The 22,791-nt window shown below is 46.4% G+C and overlaps 1 protein-coding gene across 1 annotated transcript in view; it reads right to left on the bottom strand.

Annotated features, from left to right (window-relative positions):
* LOC140069386 (SLAM family member 8-like) overlaps positions 1-22,037 on the bottom strand; it is a 164,914-nt gene extending 142,877 nt beyond the window's left edge. The window contains exon 1 of the mRNA XM_072115047.1: positions 21,858-22,037. Within this exon, the coding sequence (XP_071971148.1) occupies positions 21,858-21,870 (13 nt within the window). The 5' untranslated portion in view covers positions 21,871-22,037. The remainder of the gene's footprint in view (positions 1-21,857) is intronic.
* Positions 22,038-22,791: the final 754 nt, after the last annotated feature.

Genomic DNA, 22,791 nt, shown 5'->3' with positions numbered 1-22,791 from the left:
TAAGATGACGTCACAGACGCCATCTTAAAGGTAAACGCTCCAGGCTTGTCTGGGGTCCCGATCGGACCCCAGAGGTGCCAAAACAGCAATCGGCCCCCCCGAAAACGGTGCGGGGGGGCCGATTGTGATGTAAAGACCCCCAGAAGGCATGTTAAATGCCGCGGTCGCGTTGACCGCGGCATTTAACGGGTTAAACACCCGCGATCGGAGCCCACTCCGACCGCGGGTGTTAGCCGGGGATGTCAACGGTAGATTACCGTTGAAATCCCGCGGCTAACGATGCCGGTTCGGCTGCTATACAGCGTTGAACCGGCATCGTCTCTGCGCAGTAGCTGTACTGCGCTGAGCGCTATTCGCGGGACTCAGCGCAGTACAGCTACGGCGCAGAGCGCTAAGGGGTTAAATCAGCGCTTACGAAAATTCACTAAAAATGCCGGGTCACTGTAGCTTTTTCAGGTCACGTCACTAAGGGGTTAAAAGCTAGACCGGCCAGTGTTTCATTATACCTCGGAAGAAGGCTGGAGTAGCTGAAATGTGAGTGGGGGCAGGCACTACACAGGCAGCTGATTTAATACCATGACATGTTTGTTAGGATAACCCTGCATAATTGTACCCAAGAGAGGGGGGTCGCAGGAGCACCCGTGACAGTACCCCCCCCCCCCCTCTTTGGCTTCCCCCTCCCCTTGGTCTGAAGGAACCTTGGCAGGAGAGTAGGAGAGCGACAAATCTCTGCACCCCAGGGTGCCTGCCACACGACACTAATCTCCCTAAGTTAGTATCCTCTTCATGGATTCTTCCCAAATTAAGTCAGAGGCACGAGAGAGGGCATCAGCAGGACGGAATGTATTATGAAACTGAAGTAGGAGAAGAAGAGGGACCAGCGAGCTTGTCGAGGGTTGAGACGCTGAGCAGTATGGAGATATAGGAGATTCTTGTGGTCGGATGACGAGCTCCCTCCAGAAGATAGCGCCATTCTTCCAAGACTAGCTTTGGGTAGAAGCTCTTGATCACCTATGAAATAATTCCTCTCTGCAGCTGAGAAAGTCTTAGAGAAAAAGCCGCAGGTGAGGGTTCGAGCTTTGGGCCCTTTCTGGGTGAAAACGGCTCCAGCTCCAACGGATGAGAAGTCAACTTCTAGCAGGAACGGTTTCTCAGTATCAGGCTGGGTGAGAACGGAAGCAGAGGCAAAGGTGGACTTCAGCTTCTTTAGCCAACAGACGCCACAGTTTAGGATTGGCGTTCTTCTTGGTCAGCAGCACAGTGGGAGATAAGAGGGAGGAGAGATGTGGGATAAACTGCCAGTAGTAATTAGCAAAGCCCAGGAATCTCTGGATAGCAAAAAGTCCTACTGGGCGCGGCCACTGAAGTACTGCAGACAACCTGGCAGGATCCATCTGCAGTCCCTTGTCTGAGATAATATATCCTAGGAATTGGAGACTCGCCTGATGGAATTGGCACTTCTCGAGCATGAGATATAGGCGACTGGCCCTTAGGTTCTTCACGGACCTAGAGTCCCATGTACGGCAAGTCCTCAGGCACCTAAGGCAGTACGTCAGGAACGTAATTGAAGTCACAACGGGAGATCACTATAACAGCACAGGACATAGGGAATAAGCTTTGTCTAAGGCAGGAGGCTCAAAGATCTGGCGGGGTGTGCAGGAAGTGCCCGGCTATCTATAAAAAGCTGGAATGGCCAGGACCAATCAGCGGTGCACTGGCCCTTTAAATCGCGAATAGGGCGCACACATGAACACTGGATCGAGGGAGACAATGCTGGAGCGCAGACAGGTGAGTGAGCATGCCGCACAGATGAGGGGGCACAGGGACGCACATCAGTGCACCTGCGATCCGAGAGGGCACCCATGACATTTAGTGAGTAGGCCATTACCTATAGCTAAACTGGTGAAAGGATGTAGAGTCTCTCTTCCCCACCCCATTGATTTTATGAGGGGGGGGGGTCTGCTTATGTTGTATTTCCCTGGCCTCCACCTGTGTTTCTCAGTATATTCGAAGAATTTTAGTCTCATAAATTAAATCTCATGACCACAGTATACTTCATCAATTGCCGCTAGTAGTTTGTGTGATGTACACAGGGCCGTATTACAGTTGGTGTAGGCCCCCACTGAATATAGCCCAAACAGTGATACACAATACTATACTAAATTATGTTTAATATTCAAACCTTTCTCCTACTCACTTGTTAGCCAGATAGACCAGCAGCTTCTCTAAGTGCCGGTGACAGAAGTGACTACTAGTCTTAGTCTCCACTCTAGTCCCACTGCTTCTCTCCTCCTCTCACAGATTGGGATAACTAATCTGAGAGGAAGTAATCCTAACATTTAATGATGGATTAGAGATGAGCAAGCACTAAAATGCTCGGGTGCTCGTTATTCGAGACAAACTTTTCCCGATGCTCGAGTGCTCGTCTCGAATAACGAACCCCATTGAAGTCAATGGGAGACTCAAGCATTTTTCAAGCGGACCAAGGCTCTGCACAGGGAAGCTTGGCCAAACACCTGGAAACCTCAGAAAATGATGGAAACACCACGGAAATGGACAGGAAACAGCAGGGGCAGCATGCATGGATGCCTCTGAGGCTGCTTAATCTCACCAAAATTCTGGGCAACAGCATGGCGAGGACAGAGTGACCGAATGAGGCTAGATAGCATCTAAAACATCCAATAATTGACCCTGACACTATAGAAGACGGCATGAAGAGGCAGCGGCAGCAGCGGCAGGCTAGAGAGTGTCATGGCGACATACCCCAAATGGACTCAGGCTTCAAACCAATGGGTGGCAGAGAGGAACCAAAGGCGCTGAAATGATTTCCTATGTGAACAAAAGGTTGACGGTATATTTAGTCGATAACACAGCATTGTGGCGACATAGTGACCAAGTTCCATAACGTATCTGGCGAAACACCCGAAAAATGAGCCTGACACAGCTCAGGGGACGACATGTGGAGGCAGCCATGGAGACGACTTCCATGATTAAGAGTGACAGTATGGGGCATCCATATTGCGCTGCTATGATTGCAACTTCAGGTCTCCAGCATGGCGGCGACAGATGGGCCAAGTTCCATTATGTATCTGGTGAAACACCTGAAAATTCTGCCTGACACAGCTCGTTTGATAAGGGGATGATGTGCTGTATTTCCTCTCGCGCTCCAGCGTCTGGGGTATAGACAGTTGAACGTTGCGCATGGAGACATTGGTGGACGCTGTGGAGGATCATGGAGGCGAAATGGACAGGAAACAGCAGGGGCAGTATGCATGGATGCCTCTGAGGCTGCCTAATCTTGGGATGGAGCTGGAGGTCCGCTGCCAGGCGAGCTTTCGCCTGTCCAAGCCCCTGTCTCTCGGCTCCTCCCCACCCAAAATGGGCCTGGGGGCCAGAAGCGTTTACTTTGAAAAAAGTATCATTTTCAAAGCAGGCAGGGGCTACAAACAGCACTTCTAAGAACCTTTTGGATAAGATCAAGTGAAGTAGTGTTCTTATAAGTTTTGGTTATTGCAGGTGAGGGGAATGTAAACAGATGCGCAAGAAGCGCTGAAATAATATCGGTAAATGATAAAAGTTTGCCAGTATATTTTGTGGATAACACAGCAGGGTGGTGACAAAGTTAACAAGTTTGATGTGGAAGCCGTGAAAACAACCCAAAATTCTGCCTGACACAGCTCGTTTGCTAAGGGGACGATGTATGGAGGCAGCTATTTGGATGACTTTGGGAGGCAGCTATGGAGATGATGTGTGGAGGTAGCAATGGAGACAATGTGTGGAGGCAGCTATAAAGACGATGTGTGGAGGCTGCTATGGAGACAATTAAATTTGGATAGTGCGTGTATGTGGCAGTCCAAAAAAGTTTTCAAACCAGAGGAGCAGGTAGGTGGTCCTCCAGAAAAATTAAATAGATTGAGTGCCTGCATGTGGCACTGACAAAAATTGTTTAAAACAGAGGACCGGGTAGGTGGCCCTCCAGAAAAATTAAATACATAGAGTACTATAGCTAGAGCCAGTTGGCCCTGGCAAAAAATAGCCAGTTTCCTCTGCTTTAGTGTACAAAGAGGAGGAGAAGGAGGAAAATGAGGAGGAGGAGTGCATACATTATTCAGGTTCAGCTTCTTTCACCTGGTGGAGAATGGAAATCCTGAGAAATCCAGGCTTTATTCATCTTGATAAGCGTCAGCCTGTCAGCGCTGTCAGTCGACAGGCGTGTACGCTTATCGGTGATGATGCCACGAGCTGCACTAAAAACCCGCTCAGACAACACGCTAGCTGCAGGGCAGGCAAGAACTTCCAAGGCGTACAGCGCCAGTTCGTGCCACATGTCCAGCTTTGAAACCTAGTAGTTGTAGGTAGCTGTGTGTACATTTAGGATGATGGTATGGTCAGCTACGTACTCCCTCACCATCTTTCTGTAAAGATCAGCCCTACTCTGTCGAGACTGGGGACAGGTGACTTGCTGGGGTGACATAAAACTGGCAAAGGCCTTGTAAAGCATACCCCTGCCAGTGCTGGACAAGCTGCCTACTCGCCTACTCTCCCTCGTTACTTGTCCCGCAGAAGTACGCCCTCTGCCGCTAGCGCTGTCAGAAGGGAAATACTGTTTCAGCTTGTGCACCAGGGCCTGCTGGTATTCATTCATTTTCACACTCATTTCCTCTACAGGGATGAGAGTGTAAAGATTTTGCTTGTACCGTGGGTCCAGGAGAGTGAATATCCAGTAATCGGTGCTGGAATAAATTCTTTGAACGCGAGGGTCACGGGATAGGCAGCCTAGCATGAAATCTGCCATATGCGCCAGAGTCCCAACTCGCAAGAATTCACTCCCCTCACTGGCCTGACTGTCTATTTCCTCCTTCTCCAACTCCTCTTCTTCTGCCCATACACGCTGAACAGTGAAGGATTGAGCAATGCTCCCTTCTTCTGTCTCGCCAACATTCTCCTCCTCTTCCTCCTCATCCTCCTCCACCTCCTCCGATATGCACTGAGAAACAGACCTGAGGGTGCTTTGGCTATCAACAAGGGAATCTTCTTCCCCCGTCTCTTGTGACGAGCGCAAAGCTTCCGACTTCATGCTGACCAGAGAGTTTTTCAACAGGCCAAGCAGCGGGATGGTGAGGCTGATAATGGCGGCATTGCCACTGACCATCTGTGTTGACTCCTCAAAGTTACTCAGCACCTGACAGATATCAGACATCCACGTCCACTCCTCATTGTAGACTTGAGGAAGATGACTGACCTGACTATCAGTTCTGGTGAAAGTTGACATCTAGCAGTCTACAATCGCTCTGCGCTGCTGGTAAACTCTGGATAACATGGTTAATGTTGAATTCCACCTCATGGGCACGTCGCACAACAGTCGGTGAGCGGGCAGTTGGAGGCGGCGCTGCGCTGCCCTGAGAGTGGCAGCATCTGTGCTGGACTTCCTGAAATGCGCACAGATGCGGCGCACTTTTGTGAGCAAATCAGACAGATTGGGGTATGTCTTGAGGAACCGCTGAACTATGAGATTTAACACATGGGCCAGGCATGGCACATGTGTCAGTCTGCCGAGTTGCAGAGCCGCCACCAGGTTACAGCCGTTGTCACACACAACCATGCCTGGCTTCAGGTTCAGCGGTGCCAGCCACAGATCAGTCTGCGCCGTGATGCCCTGTAATAGCTCTTGGGCAGTGTGCAGGGGTGCACCTAGCCTTTCTGCTGCCTGAGGCGAGCTATAGAAAGACGCCCCCCCCCCCCCCCCCACAATCCATATATGTAATATATCAAGGAGCGTCAGGACCAGACCCAATCATATTGGGTTAATATGAAAATAAAGCAATGCAAAATACATAAAGTGTGCCACCGTTCACTATATAATACACACAGCAAGTTACCACAAAGAACAAAATACATAAAACGATCCGCCATATAATATAAAATCAATACAGCGTGCCACCATATACCATATAATACATCCGGCGTCCTTCATGTAATATATAATACATACAGTGTGCCCCATATACCACATAATACATACAGCGTGCCGCCGTATACCACATAATACATACAGAGTGCCGCCATATACCATATAATACATACAGCATGCCCCCATATACCATATAATACATACAGTGTGCCGCCATATACCATATAATACATACACTGTGCCACCATATAATACATACAGCGTGCCGCCATATACCATATAATACATACACTGTGTCGTCATATACCATATAATACATACACTGTGCCGCCATATACCATATAATACATACACTGTGTCGTCATATACCATATAATACATACAGCGTGCCGCCATATACCATATAATACATACACTGTGTCGTCATATACCATATAATACATACACTGTGCCGCCATATACCATATAATACATACACTGTGTCGTCATATACCATATAATACATACACTGTGTCGTCATATACCATATAATACATACACTGTGCCGCCATATACCATATAATACATACACTGTGTCGTCATATACCATATAATACATACAGCGTGCCGCCATATACCATATAATACATACACTGTGTCGTCATATACCATATAATACATACACTGTGCCGCCATATACCATATAATACATACACTGTGTCGTCATATACCATATAATACATACACTGTGCCGCCATATACCATATAATACATACAGCGTGCCACTATATACCATATAATACATACAGCGTGCCCCCATATACCATATAATACATACACTGTGCCGCCATATACCATATAATACATACACTGTGTCGTCATATACCATATAATACATACACTGTGTCGTCATATACCATATAATACATACACTGTGCCACCATATACCATATAATACATACACCATGCCGCCATATACCATATATTATATACAGCGTTCCGCCATGCAATATAGATACATTCAGTGTACCACCATGTAAAATATACTATATGGCAGTATATGTAGATATACACACACAGTCATACAGCATGTACACATATATACAGCAAATATGCAGCATATACACTCATATAGCATGCATAAACACACACACTCGCTACACACATACAGTATACACACACTTCTATACAGTCATACAGTATACATACACACACACTCACCATACAGTATATACAGATGAATATAAACATATATATATATACCCACACATCTTACTATAAAATAGATACATACTTACGTGGTGGGCCGCAGATAGGTGAGGCGGACCGCGGACGGGAGAGGTGGGTCAGGTGGCTGGGAGTGGCGGGCCGCGGACGGGAGAGGCGGGCCGGGTGGCTAGGAGTGGCGGGCCGCGGACGGGAGAGGCGGGCCGGGTGGCTGGGAGTGGCGGGCCGCGGACGGGAGAGGCGGGCCGGGTGGCTGGGAGTGGCGGGTCGCGGACGGGAGAGGCGGGCCGGGTGGCTGCAAAGGGCGGGCCGACTGGCTGCGAGAGGCAGGTCGCGGACGGGAGAGGCGGGCCAGGTGGCTGCGAGAGGCGGGCCGCGGACGGGAGAGGCGGGCCAGGTGGCTGCGAGAGGCGGGCCGCGGACGGGAGAGCCGGGCTGGTCGGCTGCGAGAGGCGGGCCACGAACAGGAGAGGCGGGCCGCGGACAGGAGAGGCGGGCCGGGTGGCTGCCAGAGGCGGGCCGGATGGCTGCGAGAGGCAGGCCGCGCGGACAGGAGAGGCGGGCCGAGGGTCCTGGAGAGGCGGTTCGGGAGGCGGCTGCAGGAGGGGCGGCCAGGACGTTCACAGCCGAGCTGCGGTGAGTGACCTACCTGATGCCGCCCCTCCGTCCACCAGGAGGCGCTGCCGCCTGAGGCGAGTTTCTCAACTCGCCTCATGGTAGGTGCGCCCCTGGCAGTGTGCCTTTTATCGCCTAGGCTCAGCAGTTTGAGCACCCCCTGTTGTCGCTTAGCGACGGCACTGCTGCTGTGCCTAGAGCTTCCGACTGATGGCGCCATGCCCACGGATGGTAATTCAGAGGAGGAGGTGGAGGAGGGGTGGGGGGAGGAGGAGGCATAGTAGGCCTGAGAGACCTGGACCAAGGTAGGCCCCGCAATCCTCGGCATCAGCAGTATATGACCAGCCCCAGGGTCAGACTCGGTCCCAGCCTCCACCAAGTTAACCCAATGTGCCGTCAGCGATATATAGTGGCCCTACCCGGCAGCACTCGTCCACGTGTCCGGGGTCAGGTGGACCTTGTCAGAAACGGCGTTGCTCAGGGCACAGATGATGTTGTCTGACACGTGCTGGTGCAGGGCTGGGAAGGCACATCGGGAAAAGTAGTGGCGGCTGGGAACCGAATACCGAGGTGCGGCCGTCGCCATGAGGTTGCTAAAGGCCTCGGTCTCTACCAGCCTACAGGGCAGAATCTCCAGGCTAAGTAGTTTGGAGATGTGGACGCTGAGGGCTTGGGCGTGTGGGTAGGTTGCACTGTACATCCTCTTGCGCTCCAGCGTCTGGGGTATGGAGAGCTGAACGCTGCGCATGGAGACATTGGTGGATGCTGTGGAGGATCGTGGATTCGAAGGTGTGGTTTTTGCACGGGAGGTGTTTGGGCCGGGGTCCTGGGCAGGGGGCTGACTAGCAGAGGCAGCAGATGACACAGGGGAAGGAGCAGTGGTGTGCCCGGCCGGAGGTGAACGGCCTTGGTTCCATTGAGTGGGGTGTTTAGCATTCATATGCCTGCGCATACTGGTGGTGCTTAAGCTGGTAGTGGTGGAACCCCTGCTGATCCTGGTGTGGCACAGGTTGCACACCACAGTCCATCGGTCATCTAGTGTTTCTTTAAAGAACCTCCAGACTTCCGAAAATCTAGCCCTCGCCACGGGAGCTTCACTACATGAAACATCTGGCCCTGCCTCTCCATCTGGCCCCACCACTTCCTCTTCCAACCTGTTCTCGTCTAGGACTCGCCTCCGTCTCAGAAGCACTGTGTTCAACCGGCCTATCAACCCAGCTTGGGTCTGTCACCTCATCATCCTCCGATCCCTCAGTCTGCTCCCCCCTCGGACTTCCTGCCCTGAGAACAACTTCACCACTGTCTGACAACCGTGTCTCCTCATCGTTCGACACCTCTTTACACACTTCTTCCACTACGTCAACAGGGTGCCTTCAGCCACAGGTTCATTATTTAGCATTTCCTCCATTTACTTTAGTTTGAATTGTATATTTAATGTGCCTTTGGTTTCGTCCTATGTCAGATTTTTTGGACTTCTTATTTCTTGCATCCATGTGACCTAGTTCTATTTATACTTACCTTGGTATTCTCATGTCATTATGTTGTTGTTCACTTTGGAGGCTTTGCAGTAACACACTCCATAGGACTCCACTTAGGCACATACATCTGAACTGCTGTGCACATCTTGTGTGAGGTTATTGTCTATACTACTGTGCTGTGCACGCACCTGTGGCTGTGAGTGGGTCCTTGTTATTGGCTCGGACCCACTCTGTTTTTTGTAAATATGTGTACTTGTACACTTTTTAAGTGGTTTTAAAGCATCTATGTGGGACTCTTTTGTATTTTGCAGATTGTAATAAAGTTTTTGATTTTGTTGCCTATACACACTTGCTCTTTTCTCATCTGTCTTCAGCTCAATATTTGAGTGTGTTGGCCTCTTTGTATAACCTTTTGTGTCTTTGTACACACCCACATTGTTAGGTTTATATACGTCAACAATGTCATCATCACCCACAGACTGCGACCGGTGAAAAACCTGGGCATCGGAAAAGAGCTCAGCAGCAACCGGACAAGTGGTTTGTGACTCTGGGAAGGGTCCAGAAAACAGTTCCTCAGAGTATGCCGGTTCAAATGCCAAATTTGACCTGGGAGGGGGCAGACTGGGGCGAAGGAGGCTGAGGTGGAGGAGCTGGAGGAGTGCTGATTTTGGTAACATGGGTGGACTGCGTGGAAGACTGACTGGTGGACAAATGGCTAGAAGCATTGTCCGCAATCCACAACATCACCTGTTCGCACTGTTCTGGCCTCAACAGTGCTCTACCACGAGTCCCAGTAACTTGAGACATGAACCTAGGGAGTGTAGCTCTGCGGCGTTCCCCTGCTCCCTCATCAGCAGGTAGTGTCTCACCCCGCCCAGGCCCTCGTCCTCTACCCCTAGCCCTCGGGATCAACATTTTCAAAATTAAAGTGTAAACTGCAAATTTTTTGTGTGTTTTTTTTGTGTTTTTGTTTTTTTAACAAAATGATGCTATCCTATTGCTATGGCTAGTTTCTAACCTACACTGACAGCACACAACAGGATTTTGTGCTGTGCCTGATGACTTTTAGTTTTGAAAAAAAGAAAAAAAAGAAAAAGCAGACTGTGCCTAATTCAATCAAACCCCTAATAAATTGTCCCACTTAGGTGTTTGGGATGGATATGTGTGTCACTAAGAGCTAAATATAACGTTCGCAAGTCTCCCTGCAAATTCGTCACAATATGGTACTAGCTGCACTACTAGTGCCAGCAAGGCCAGCCACAAGCAAATCAACAAAATATATATATAACGCTATTGTAGCCTTAAGAAAGCCTGTTGGGTTCTTGTATGCCTAGTTTCTAACCTACACTGACAGCACACAACTGGATTTTAAGTCACTTTAAGTTTTGAAAAAAAAAATAAAAAAATCGTCAGAATGGGCTTGGTTCAATCAAACCCCTAATAAATTGTCCCACTTAGGTGTTTGAGATGGATATGTGTGTCACTTAGAGCTAAATAGAACGTTCGCAAGTCTCCCTGCAAATTTGTCACAATATGGTACTAGCTGCACTACTAGTGCCAGCAAGGCCAGCCACAAGCAAATCAACAAAAAATATATATATATAACGCTATTGTAGCCCTAAGAAGGCCTGTTGGGTTCTCGTATAGCTAGTTTCTAGCTTACACTGACAGCACACAACTGGATTTTGTGCTGTGCATGATGACTTTGAGTTATAAAAAAAAAAAAAGTAAAAAAAAAAAAAGAAAAAGCAGACTGTGCCTAATTCAATCAAACCCCTAATAAATTGTCCCACTTAGGTGTTTGAGATGGATATGTGTGTCACTAAGAGCTAAAATAGAACGTTCGCAAGTCTCCCTGCAAATTCGTCACAATATGATACAAGCTGCACTACTAGTGCCAGCAAGGCCAGCAACAAGCAAATCAACAAAATATATATATAACGCTATTGTAGCCCTAAGTAAGCCGGTTGGGTTCTTGTATGCCTTGTTTCTAACCTACACTGACAGCACACAACTGGATTTTAAGTCACTTTAAGTTTTGAAAAAAAAAAAAAATCGTCAGACTGTGCCTAATTCAATCAAACCCTTAATAAATTGTCCCACTTAGGTGTTTGAGGTGGATATGTGTGTCACTAAGAGCTAAAATAGAACGTTCGCAAGTCTCCCTGCAAATTCGTCACAATATGGTACTAGCTGCACTACTAGTGCCAGCAAGCCCAGCCACAAGCAAAGAAAAAAAAATATATAAATAAAACGTTATTGTAGCCCTAAGAAGGGCTGTTGGGTTCTTGTAGACTCACTCCTGCCTAACAGTAAGCTAATATAACACCCTAACGCTATCCCTGCAGCAGCAGCAGCTCTCTCCCTAGCGGCATCCAGACACAGAATGATCCGAGCAGCGCGGGCAGCGGCTAGTCTATTCCAGGGTCACCTGATCTGGCCAGCCAACCACTGCTATCGACGTGTAAGGGTACCACGTCATGCTGGGTGGAGTGCAGAGTCTCCTGGCTTGTGATTGGCTCTGTTTCTGGCCGCCAAAAATCAAAACGGCGGGAGCTGCCATTTTCTCGAGCGGGCGAAGTATTCGTCCGAGCAACGAGCAGTTTCAAGTACGCTAATGCTCGAACGAGCATCAAGCTCGGACGAGTATGTTCGCTCATCTCTAACTAGGACGTGTCTGGCAACTAGTTTAGCCAAAAGAAGGGGATAGGGCAATGATGGCGAACCTTTTAGAGCCTGAGTGCCCAAACTTCAACCAAAAGCCGCTTATTGCAAGGTGCCAGCACAGCAATTTAAGCAGTAATTTATTTCTCCTTGTTCTTTGACAACTTTAAATCGTTCCGCCTCCTAAAGACACCAACGCAGTTGAAAGGAGGAGGGAAAATTCGCCTTTCATTGTAGGAAGATTCTTTGAGTCCTGTCTGGTGAACTTCATGCTGGGGTGATGGCCTAAGTGCCCACAGAGAGGGCTCCGAGTGCCGCCTCTGGCACCAGTGCCATAGGTTCGCCACCACTGGGATAGGGTGTCACTCCTCATCCAGCGAGGCTCCTGAAAAGTATGCAGAATGGGGTTGAGTACGACTGGGCAGGCACGCTCCTTCTAAAAGAACTAGTGAGTCACTGTCATTCTGGAACGGTACAGTGCCACATGTGTGCTGCACCGTACCGCTCCCATACGGCGCCGTGAGGCCATTGAAGTGTATGGGGGACGTATATATTCCGTATATACGCCCCCCATATGTTCGTGTGAATGTAGCCTTAGACTAGGAAAATCTGTGCCATACTTGGTTGATTTCAAATCTGTATGTACTTGTGCCCACATCCCTCATGGTGGGTAGGTTTATCAACCAAATAGTCACACTTAATGTCAGCAGTAATGCATTATGTGAAGTTCAATTTTTCCCTCTGCTGCATGTCACAATAATGTTGGCGACACTCACGATTAGTTGAACAGGTCTGCATTAAACATACTGGCCCACATTTACTAATAGAAGGCCCGGAGCCCTGTCTTCATTAATGTGGTATGCGCCCAAAATGCAGGATCCTCTGTTAAGTCACAGGAGTTGGGCTTTGGTTTGGGTGAATTTCAAAAAACAACACTTGAATTGTCTGTGCTGCAGACTCCTCAGCTCTCAGCCCCCACCTTTGTGCTCCTGTATAAATACAGGCACCTGCAGAGTAAACATGAGCTGCAGTGGCTGAGGCACCAAAAAAGTACCAGTACCACCGCTTTCCAAAAAACAATGCCACCTGTCTCCCCACGAAGGGAAGATGTGACATCAGCACCACTGCCACCACCACCGTCACCAACACCAACTGATCAGCTTTCCTACCCCCAAATAATGGAGATAAAATTTGGTCCATCGCTTACACAAGCTCAGGTTCTAAATAGAAGCATTTTCAAATTGCAGGTTAACATTTAGCCCATGAGTGGCAACTAGTCGTGAAGACCGGCGTTGGGAAGGGGCCGGCGGCGAGTACCATCCCCCACATACCAGGACGCGGTGGCCGTGTCTGGTACGCGTGAATAACAGCTGCGTGGAACAGGCAGGGCACTGCCGGGACAAAAAAAGACCCTGGGTACACGGCATGGTCCTGGATTGGATCCAACTTAAGTTTCTCCCTCTACATGGAAGGTCCTCTGCAGTGTGACCCGTTTCTGGAGGTGGTGAGATAACACGCTTTTTCCTCTGAATGCTTGCCTAAGCTTTGCTGGTTTGTGCTATTACTAACTTTGCATATAAACTGCTGTAATTCTCTATTTACCATCTATTGCTGCTTGGGACGGCTGCTATCATTATCAACTGCTGCTATGGTCTATTGCTATTTGTTATCTACTGTGAATATGTCTATTCTGTATGAACTGCTTCTATCAACTGTTGCTGGCATCTGCTGCTACTAACCGCGGCTATTAATATACTCTGGAGTAGGGCTACTGTCGGAATGTCTGTTTGAGCGCCACTGGCGTACGCTATTACTAACTACAGAACCAGTAGCAGGGCTATCTCTTATGAATTGTTTCTATCAAACGCCCCAATTATTCGCTGCTAATTACTGCTGCCATTAACGTACTCTGGAACATGCCCATTGCTTGAACGTCTGTTTATGCTTGCAAGCTATTATTAACCCCGTATACTACAGGAAAGCAGCAGAGCCTGCTAGACCTGGCAGCAGAAAAGAAAGAACTGCAGCAAATAGTGGAATTCCCTTCCATATACGGGCCAGCCACGAGGAGGGGTTAGTAACCGCTGCCAATATTTGCCGTCCGGGACTGCTACCTTTGAAAGTTGTTGTCTGCTTCTGCATGCTATTAACGGCTGCCCAGGACTGCTGCTGTCTGCCATTAATTGCTACTATCCACTTCTGTTTGCTGCTATCGCTGTTTGAGACGGCTTCCATCGATTGCTGCCACTATCTGCGGCCACGTGCCATTCACTGAGATTATAAATCTCTGCTATGACTTGCTGTTACTAACTTGTGTTACCAACTACGGCTAATGTATGTTGCTATTGTCTGTGCTTACTAACTGCTGTTATTGCCTGCTTCTATTTTTTTTTTTTCTACGGGCTATTTCAATTACAACCAGCTATTGTCTTTAAGACTGCTCGACAGTCTGTGGCCAATGTTTGATATCGACAGTCTGTGGGTTTTTTGCTATATATAACTGCAAAGGCAACCAGAATAAAATTGTATGCTTTTTTTTCCTTTTACGCACAGGTCCCCCCTTGATTTATTGTATATCTATGCTTGGTTTTTTACTACTTGCATGATAGAGATCGTTGACTTAGTTAGGACTTAGACAGACAAAGATGGGGCCAAAAGGTGCAGGAACAGGGAGAAAATCCCTAGGTACATCCCCATCCAAAGACAAAAATAGTGGGAAAACGGATGGACAGAATAAGCTAGACAAGATTTGGAATTCCCCTCCAGGCAAGACCAGAACAGGTCAGGGAGGAGGGGGTAATGAGTCAACCACAACAGTAGTAAAAAGCACTGGCTCTCGATTCTCCCCCTTAGAACATGATGCAAGCGAAAATAGTGAAACTGGAGAGGGGAGAGAAATACTGAAGGAAATTCTGGAATCCATAAAGAAATGTAATTCAGATATGGTTGAACAAGTGGGGACAGTAAGAGCAGATATCTCCCTATTAAGAGAGGATCTTAATACGATTAAAGAGAAGTTAAAATCTACTGACGAGAAGGTCAGCAAATTAGAAAAAGATAATGTAAACACGAAAACCCTCTATCAAAAGTTAGCTGTTGAAAATAAGGAATTAAGGGAGAAAGTTCAGGATTTAGAGGACCGCTCCAGGCGCAGCAACGTTCGCATTATTGGAGTACCAGAAAAAGCAGAAGGAGGGGATGCTGTCCGGTTTTTTAGGGATTGGTTTCTGGAGAAAATAGGCAAAGAAAAGCTATCCCCGTCTTTCTGTATTGAAAGAGCACATCGAATTACGCTTAGGAAAGGAACGCCACCAGGGGCACCACCACGCCCAATCCTTTGTAAATTGCTGGGGTCCAGTGATAGAGACGCAATTTTAAGATGGAAACGCTCAGTCTCAGAATCCTGTATCAACGGGTCAAGGGTGTTTATTTACCCAGACTATTCAGCTCAAACGTTAAAAAAAAGAATGAGCTTTGTCGAAATTAAGAAAAGCCTGAGACTGGCGGGCTTAGAATACTCCTTGCTGTTTCCGGCCCGTCTTAAAATTATACATCAAGGTCAAACGCATTTTTTTTGCGGACCGGACACAGCAATGGAATGGTTGGACGCAAAGGGCCTTTAAGTCCCCGGTGTCAGTCACTTCTCTCTTTATAAGGCTTAGTTAAGTTTTATGGTACTGTGGTTGGTGGATAGGGAGCACAGAGGCTGCTCCAATAGGTGGAGTTCCGGTGTCTACTGGAACAGTCGGGGGAGGGGGGCTACTGGGGATGCTGCATGGGTGTGTTTGGGTTTTTGTTTTTTTTTGTTTTGTGTGTTTCTCCCTAAAATCCCATGTCGGTGAAACTGTTTGTCTGGAATGTAAGGGGTCTTAATGAAAAAAGAAAGAGATGTATTCTAACAGACAGTCTACCGGCAATTGTTGTCCTTCTCGAGACCCACCTAACGCATGATAAGACGCATTTAATTAAGAAAGGTTGGAGTTCAGAGGAATTTCATTCAGTTTTTTCACAGTTTTCACGGGGTGTTTCAGTCCTTGTCCACAGGTCGGTAAATTTACAAATCGAAAGCGCACTATGTGACCACGACGGTAGATTTATATTTCTTAAAGGGCTCCTTTTTGGCGCCCGATGTATACTGGGTTTTGTGTACATTCCACCCCCATTTAACTTTCAGGTCTTGAACAAGTTTGTGGAGTTTGTGGGCGACGGAATGGAGCACCCCGTGTTCCTGGTGGGTGATTTCAATAGCGTGTTGTCCAATGAGCTGGATAGAGAATCAGTTCTCCATCAGAATAGAAATAGGGTTCAGTATACACAGCTGGCAGGTTTCTGTGAGGAGATAGGCTTAAAAGACGTCTGGAGGTCTTTATATGGTAATAAAATAGTGTTTTCTTGCTATAGCCAGACCTATAAATCCAGATCACGTATTGATATAGCATTAACAAATGATAAAGGATGTTCATTAATTAAAAATATGAAGTACGGCGTTAGAACCATCTCAGACCATTCCCCGATTTTCCTAGAGCTCTTGGTTAGAAACAGCGGAAAGAGACTGACCCAGTGGAAGTTCAACCCCCACTGGTTCAACCTGATAGGGAATTTAGAACACATTAGAAAAGACCTGAAGAACTTTATTCAGACTAACTGGGGCACTGCCCGGACTTGGTGGTCTGGGATACTATTAAAATGTTCCTTAGGAACTACCTTTCAAGGGAAGTAAAAAAACGACGTGGGCAATTCTATATAAAGGGAAAGAACCTAGAAAGTAGGGTAGCGGAGTTGGAGGAGAAAAGTATTTATGATAAGTCGGAGCAGACGCGGGGGGATTTGGTCAAAGCCCAACAGGAATATAAGACATATTTGCTGGATAAAGCACAACAGCGAATCTTCTTTCGGGGACAAAAAGTTTTTTGCGAGGGGCATAAACCTGGGAAAAGATTAGCTGAGAGAATTAAATGTAATACTAAAACACAAACGATTAATGCTATTAAAAAAACATCAGGGGAGGTGACTAACGAGGAGGGCGAAATTGTGAGAGAATTTGAGCTCTTCTTCCAGGATCTTTACTCCTCAGACCTACAGAGCACACATAGCCAGATCCATGAATATTTTGACAACATTTCATTACCCTAAATATCGGAACAGCAAAGAGACATGATGGAGTCCCCTGTGTCAGTTCAGGAACTTGAGGAGACGCTCGGTACATTTACTGGGAACTCATCGCCAGGCCTCGATGGTTTTCCAATGGAGATCTATCGAAAGTTTGTCGACATTCTGTTTCCCCTATTGGTTCACGTATGGGAGGCAAGCCAAGGGGAGGGTAATCTTCCCATGTCAATGTAGGAGGCATGTATCACCCTGATTTGCAAAAAGAATAAAGACCCGACGGTAAAAGAGTCTTATCGTCCAATTACACTTCTGAATACAGATGGGAAATTGTTCGCCAAATTGCTTGCGAACCGTTTGAAAAAAGTTGTGAGAGATATAATACATGAAGATCAAACGGGTTTTATCCCAGGGCGCTGTATCAAGACCAACTTACACAGATTGTTCGGTGCCATCCAACTAGGGCAGGGGGGGTCCCGCTCCATCCTGTCGCTGGATGCCGCAAAGGCGTTTGACAGGGTGGAGTGGGCCTTCCTCTGGGAAGCAATGGAAAGATTCAACCTGGGAAGGAAATTCATTGAGTGTGTAAAGTTATTTTATGCAAAACCCAGGGCTAAAGTCAATGGGGGGTTGTCCCAGGAATTTACTCTAACTAGGGGCACTCGTCAGGGTTACCCACTTTCACCTCTCATATATGCCCTGTTTATTGAGCCTCTGGCGGCTGCCATTAGGAGGGATGAGGGTATTAGGGGGTGTGGATGTGGGGGCCCTGGCGACAAAATCCTGCTTTATGCAGACGATATCCTGTTGTGCCTGGGGGACTCCCTGGAGTCTGTGCCAAAAGCAATGAATTCAATAGAACAGTTATCGAAAGTTTCGGGGTTACAAATAAATTGGAAGAAATCTACCGTATGTAAAATTGATGACTTCCCAGGGACGATTGCTGAGAAACTTGCCCTAATAGACAATAGTGGTATCTTCGAATACCTGGACATTAAAGTCAACACAAAGGTCACGGATTTTCCCGAATTGAACATAGCCCCCTTGGTCAAGAGACCAGGAGAGAGAGTCGGTATATGGATTAAACTACCTCTGAGCAAAGGAGATAGGATTGGATTGGCTAAAATGGTTATCCTCCCACAAGTCCTGTATGTTATTACGAATTGTCCCTGCTGGATTGAGGACAAATGGTTCAGAGCACTGAGAGCTATTCTGAACAAACTCTTATGGGGGAGGTCAAGAGTGCGTATTAAGCAAGAGTTCTTATGGAAAAGTATTACGCGTGGAGGAGTATCTCTCCCATCCTTTTTTCACTATTATATTGCCTCTCAATATAGGAAAATAGGAAACCGTATATTTTTGAAAGAATATTAGATCAACTTGGGGGAGTACATGAGAATATCTTTTCTGCCCTGGAGTCGGGCGCACTGAATACAAAAAGGAAAAAATCATCACAGTTTAGCCCAATAGTAGTAATGCTGCACCGGGTGTGGCAGAAATATAAGGCGTTATTAGGGGTGGGGGGAGCAATAGAATGGACACCGGTGTGGGGTAATCGGTATCTGGGAGAATTTTTTAAATTCGAAGGGGCGGATTTTTGGCAGAAGAAAGGGCTTAGGTATGTTGCACAGTTATTCCAGGGAGGACAAATGAAAGAGTTTGGTGAATTGAAACACACATTTTCTCTCACTGACTTAGACCTTTTTAGGTATTTACAATTAAAACACGTTGCACATGCAGAAAGTAATAAAAATTTATTCACGAGCACGACACATCCCAAAATCTCCAAATTATACGCTATGAACTATGTGAAAAAAAAATTATCGGGGATATATAAGGGAATTATGGACGAAATTAATAACGGGATTACTCACGTTAGTCAAGGGAAATGGGGAAAGTGTATAAGTGGATTAAGTAATAAACACTGGGATAAAATATACGAGGAAGTAAAAAGGGTATCAATAAATGATAATTTCAAGTTTATTCAGCTAAATATTTTGTATAGAGTTTACTACTCACCCCATATGCTATTTAAAGCCGGTTTGAAAACAGACTCTAAATGCCATCGATGCAGGCAGGATTCTGCTGATATTTCACATGTTGTGTGGTTTTGTCCACGGACTATAGATTTTTGGCAGGAAATTTTTGATGAAATCAGGAATACTATGGGCCTGACTTTGCACTGTGAACCCTTACTAGGTATCCTAGGTTACACTACTGAGATATCAACGTCAAAAAATAGAAAAAGGTTGGTGGCCAAATTACTATTTTTGGGCCGACTGATTCTGATTAAGGACTGGAAAGGGGCAAAAAAAACCGATATTGGGAACTGGCGGAACCTAGTTGAAAAAGTTAAAAGATATGAATCCAGCATAAAAATCGATGGTCCGGAAGCAAAAATATGGAAGGAATGGAACAACGGGGAGAATTAGAATTAATGAATTGTGTCATTTCTGTGGGATTTTTTTTTTTTTTGGCAGCATCCCCAGTTTGGGGGAGGTGAGGCGGGAAGGGAAGGAGGGAGACAGGGGAAAAAAAAAAAGGTAAAAAATAAATAATAGATGAGTAGAGTATCTAGATATAAGCATAATTAAATGAATAAAAGGCACTTTTGTATTTTGTAACCTCTTTTACTGTGCTTGTTTAATGTTATGATCAATAAAATTTCTTAAAAAAAAAAAATACACTAGTATGGGTACAGCATAGAAAGCTACATGGCCACACGATAAACAGTTGAAAGGCATTGCAAGGTGAAATGGCAAGGGCATGATACACAAGAAAACATGTCCTAGACAATGATAATATAGTATGATGGATAGTATGTGACATAAAATTAAATAATATAGAATATTTCTGGCATTCTAACCAAAACAAAAGAAAAAAAGACTGGTGGAGATGGACAGCTTTAACCATCTGAATCACAAGGGTGTAATGTAATGCCCCGGGAGCAATGATGACGGGTAACCCAATCTCTGGTACAGCTGTCGCCACAAAGCGACTTTAAAAAGCATTAAAGAGAACCTGTCATGCAAAATAACCCCCCTAAACTAAATATATTTTCATAAACTGCCATTAGAGAGCATTGCCTCTATCCCTTCATTGTCCCTCTACATGCCTGTAAACCTAAGCAATGAGGTCCCAAAGCTGTATGCAAATGACCTGTGAAATGTCCAATGAAGCATTAGCATATTCAAGCTGTCCACTCTATTCATGAGTGGGAGGGACAGCCACACCCCCAGTGCTTGACTGACAGCCTGTATAATGATGTGAGGCTGTATAATGATGTGCTTCCTGGTGCTGGTGGCCACGCCCCCTGCAGCCTGTGTGTGCATGTGTGTGTGTATAGGAGAGATACAGCAGCTCCAGGATGCAGCCATGTTACAGCAGAACATGTCAGGTACCTGTGTAGCTGATGTCTGTGTCTCTCACCTGTATATTAGGAGGATGCAGCATGTCAGCAGATGACATACACACACTAGCCATGCTTTACTATATATTACACACACATATATTACACACAACCGTCCCGATTTTGACGGGACTTTCACGTTTTTCGTACCTCTGCCCCGCATCACGGGCAGCTATGAGATTGTCATGGATTTTCCCCCCAGGTCCCGCTGTGTCCCGGCGCTGTGTCCCCATAGTAAATACTTTGAAAGCCATAACTCACAGTACAGAATGGCTTCTACAGACATCGGGAGGGAATCCTTTTCAGAGAAGTGTCGGGCTTAGCAGAGAGCAGGGACCACGTCATCAGGTTCAGATCAGCATCTGTCCATATATGGTCACTGCATCTCCTAGGGTTCCCCAGAGCAGACATCGGGCAGGGAATCCTTTTCAGAGAAGTGTCGGCTGGAGAGAGCAGGGACCACGTCCTCAGGTCAGATCAGCATCTGTCCATATATGGTCTCCAGGGCTTCCCCAGACACAAGCTATTTATGTAATTAAATTAAATAAAGTTTTGGCCAGGCTGAGATTCAAACCTGGGACCCTGTGCACTGCAGACAGGAGCTTAACTAACTGAGCTATAAGCCCAGTGATACAAAGCTCAGGATTTCTGGTAACTAAGAAGTGTTATCTGCCATTTACACTGTGACACAGACTAATGCACTGATATATAGAGAGGGATCTTCTCAGGGGTTATTATTGTAATTATTGAGACTATTATTATTATTAATTTTATTATTTTTATTATTATGGAGATGATTATTAATAATAGTAAAAATAATAATAATCATCTCAATAATAATAATAATCTCCATAATAATAATAATAATAATAATAATAATAATAATAGTCACAATAATTACAATAATCTCTGAGAAGAAGATCCCTCCCTATATACCAAGACATTAAATCTGTGTCACAGTGTAACAGTAGTCAGTTCTTAGTTCCCAAAATTCTACACCTAGATAATCACAGAGGTTATAGCTCCCTCTTTCCCTTTCACAAATGTTGGGAGGTATGCACACAGACATGAGCAGGGGGAGGAGAGGGGTAACAGAGGTGACATCACTGCCTCTGACCATGTGACCAGCCTCATTTACAAGATAAAGAATAGATGATTTTACAATGAATAATGTATGAAATAACTAGATAAAGGCTGGGATGGGATCCATGTGAGCTGCTCCAACAGGTAGAGGTGACAGGACTAGTGACACAGACCTGATGACAGGTGTCCTTTAAAACATATCAAGTACAAGTAAAATTCCAAATAACATCAGGGCATAGCCTGGCAGAAAGTGGGGGGCGAAAGAGCAGCCCAGCAAGTCGACCCCTCAACATCTCGGCTCAGACCCCTCTAAAAATCAAGATGGTGCCGAACACATGTTGCATAACCCGAGCACACGCTGGAGAGGAGAGTCAGATCCCCTTACCTTCAGCAGGCATCCAGGGAAGAACGGAGGATCTGGAGGCTCCCCTCTACTCCAGACCACGCAGGGGGGTAAAAGTAAGTGCCCACATCAGCTACCTACACCAAAAGCACTACCACCCCCTGCACTCAGTGTGCCCCCACTGCTATGATCTCACAGCAGCACCTCCTCTCCCTTGGCATCCTGCCGCTCAGCTCCAAACAGCCTGGGTAGTGGGGGCAGTGTGGGCTCCTTATGATCCTTATGAACAAGAGGTCAGCAACTCAGCACAGTTTAATATAACTACTGAAGAGGAGACAGACACGTTTGCTACTCTGCAAGCTTCAGGCAAATATATATCTGAGAATATGCTTAACGCTATGCTGGAAGTCTTACATTCCTCATTGCAGAAAGATATCTCCACTTTAATAAAACCACTACAATGTTCTATAATGGAGGGGGTGGGGGACAGAGTCACCCATGTGGAGAACAAAATGCCGGAATACGCCAAGGCTTTTAATAAGTTAGACTCCCATAACTCACTGGAAGAATCCTTCTCATTAATCCAAGCCAAACTAATAGATACAGAAGACCGGGACAGGCGGAATAATATTAAAATAAGAGGAATACTAGAAGCAGTGTCCAACGCTCAACTTCGTACTTATGGGCAGCAGTTGACGAAAACAATACTCCCGCATTTATCCGAACACGAGCTCAGCATTGACAGAGCGCATGGCGTACCTAAGCCTGGCCACCTTCCAGACATTATACTGTGAGGCGTGCTCGCCGGATTTACTTTTTACCATGTTTGGCACAAACAATAAAGTTACCAAATCTACAAACTCCATACGACGCAATCGAATTCTATGTGGATCTCTCGGCGGCCAACCTTCAAGTAAGAAGAAACTTTGCTCCTATAACCTCCCCCCCAATATAGATGGGGATTCCCCACAAAAAT

This window comes from Engystomops pustulosus, chromosome 7 (assembly GCF_040894005.1).
Source record: "Engystomops pustulosus chromosome 7, aEngPut4.maternal, whole genome shotgun sequence".
In the NCBI taxonomy this organism is placed as follows: Eukaryota; Metazoa; Chordata; class Amphibia; order Anura; family Leptodactylidae; genus Engystomops; species Engystomops pustulosus.
The sequence above is the reverse complement of the archived record's forward strand: the minus strand, read 5'-3'. Positions and strand labels throughout refer to the sequence as shown.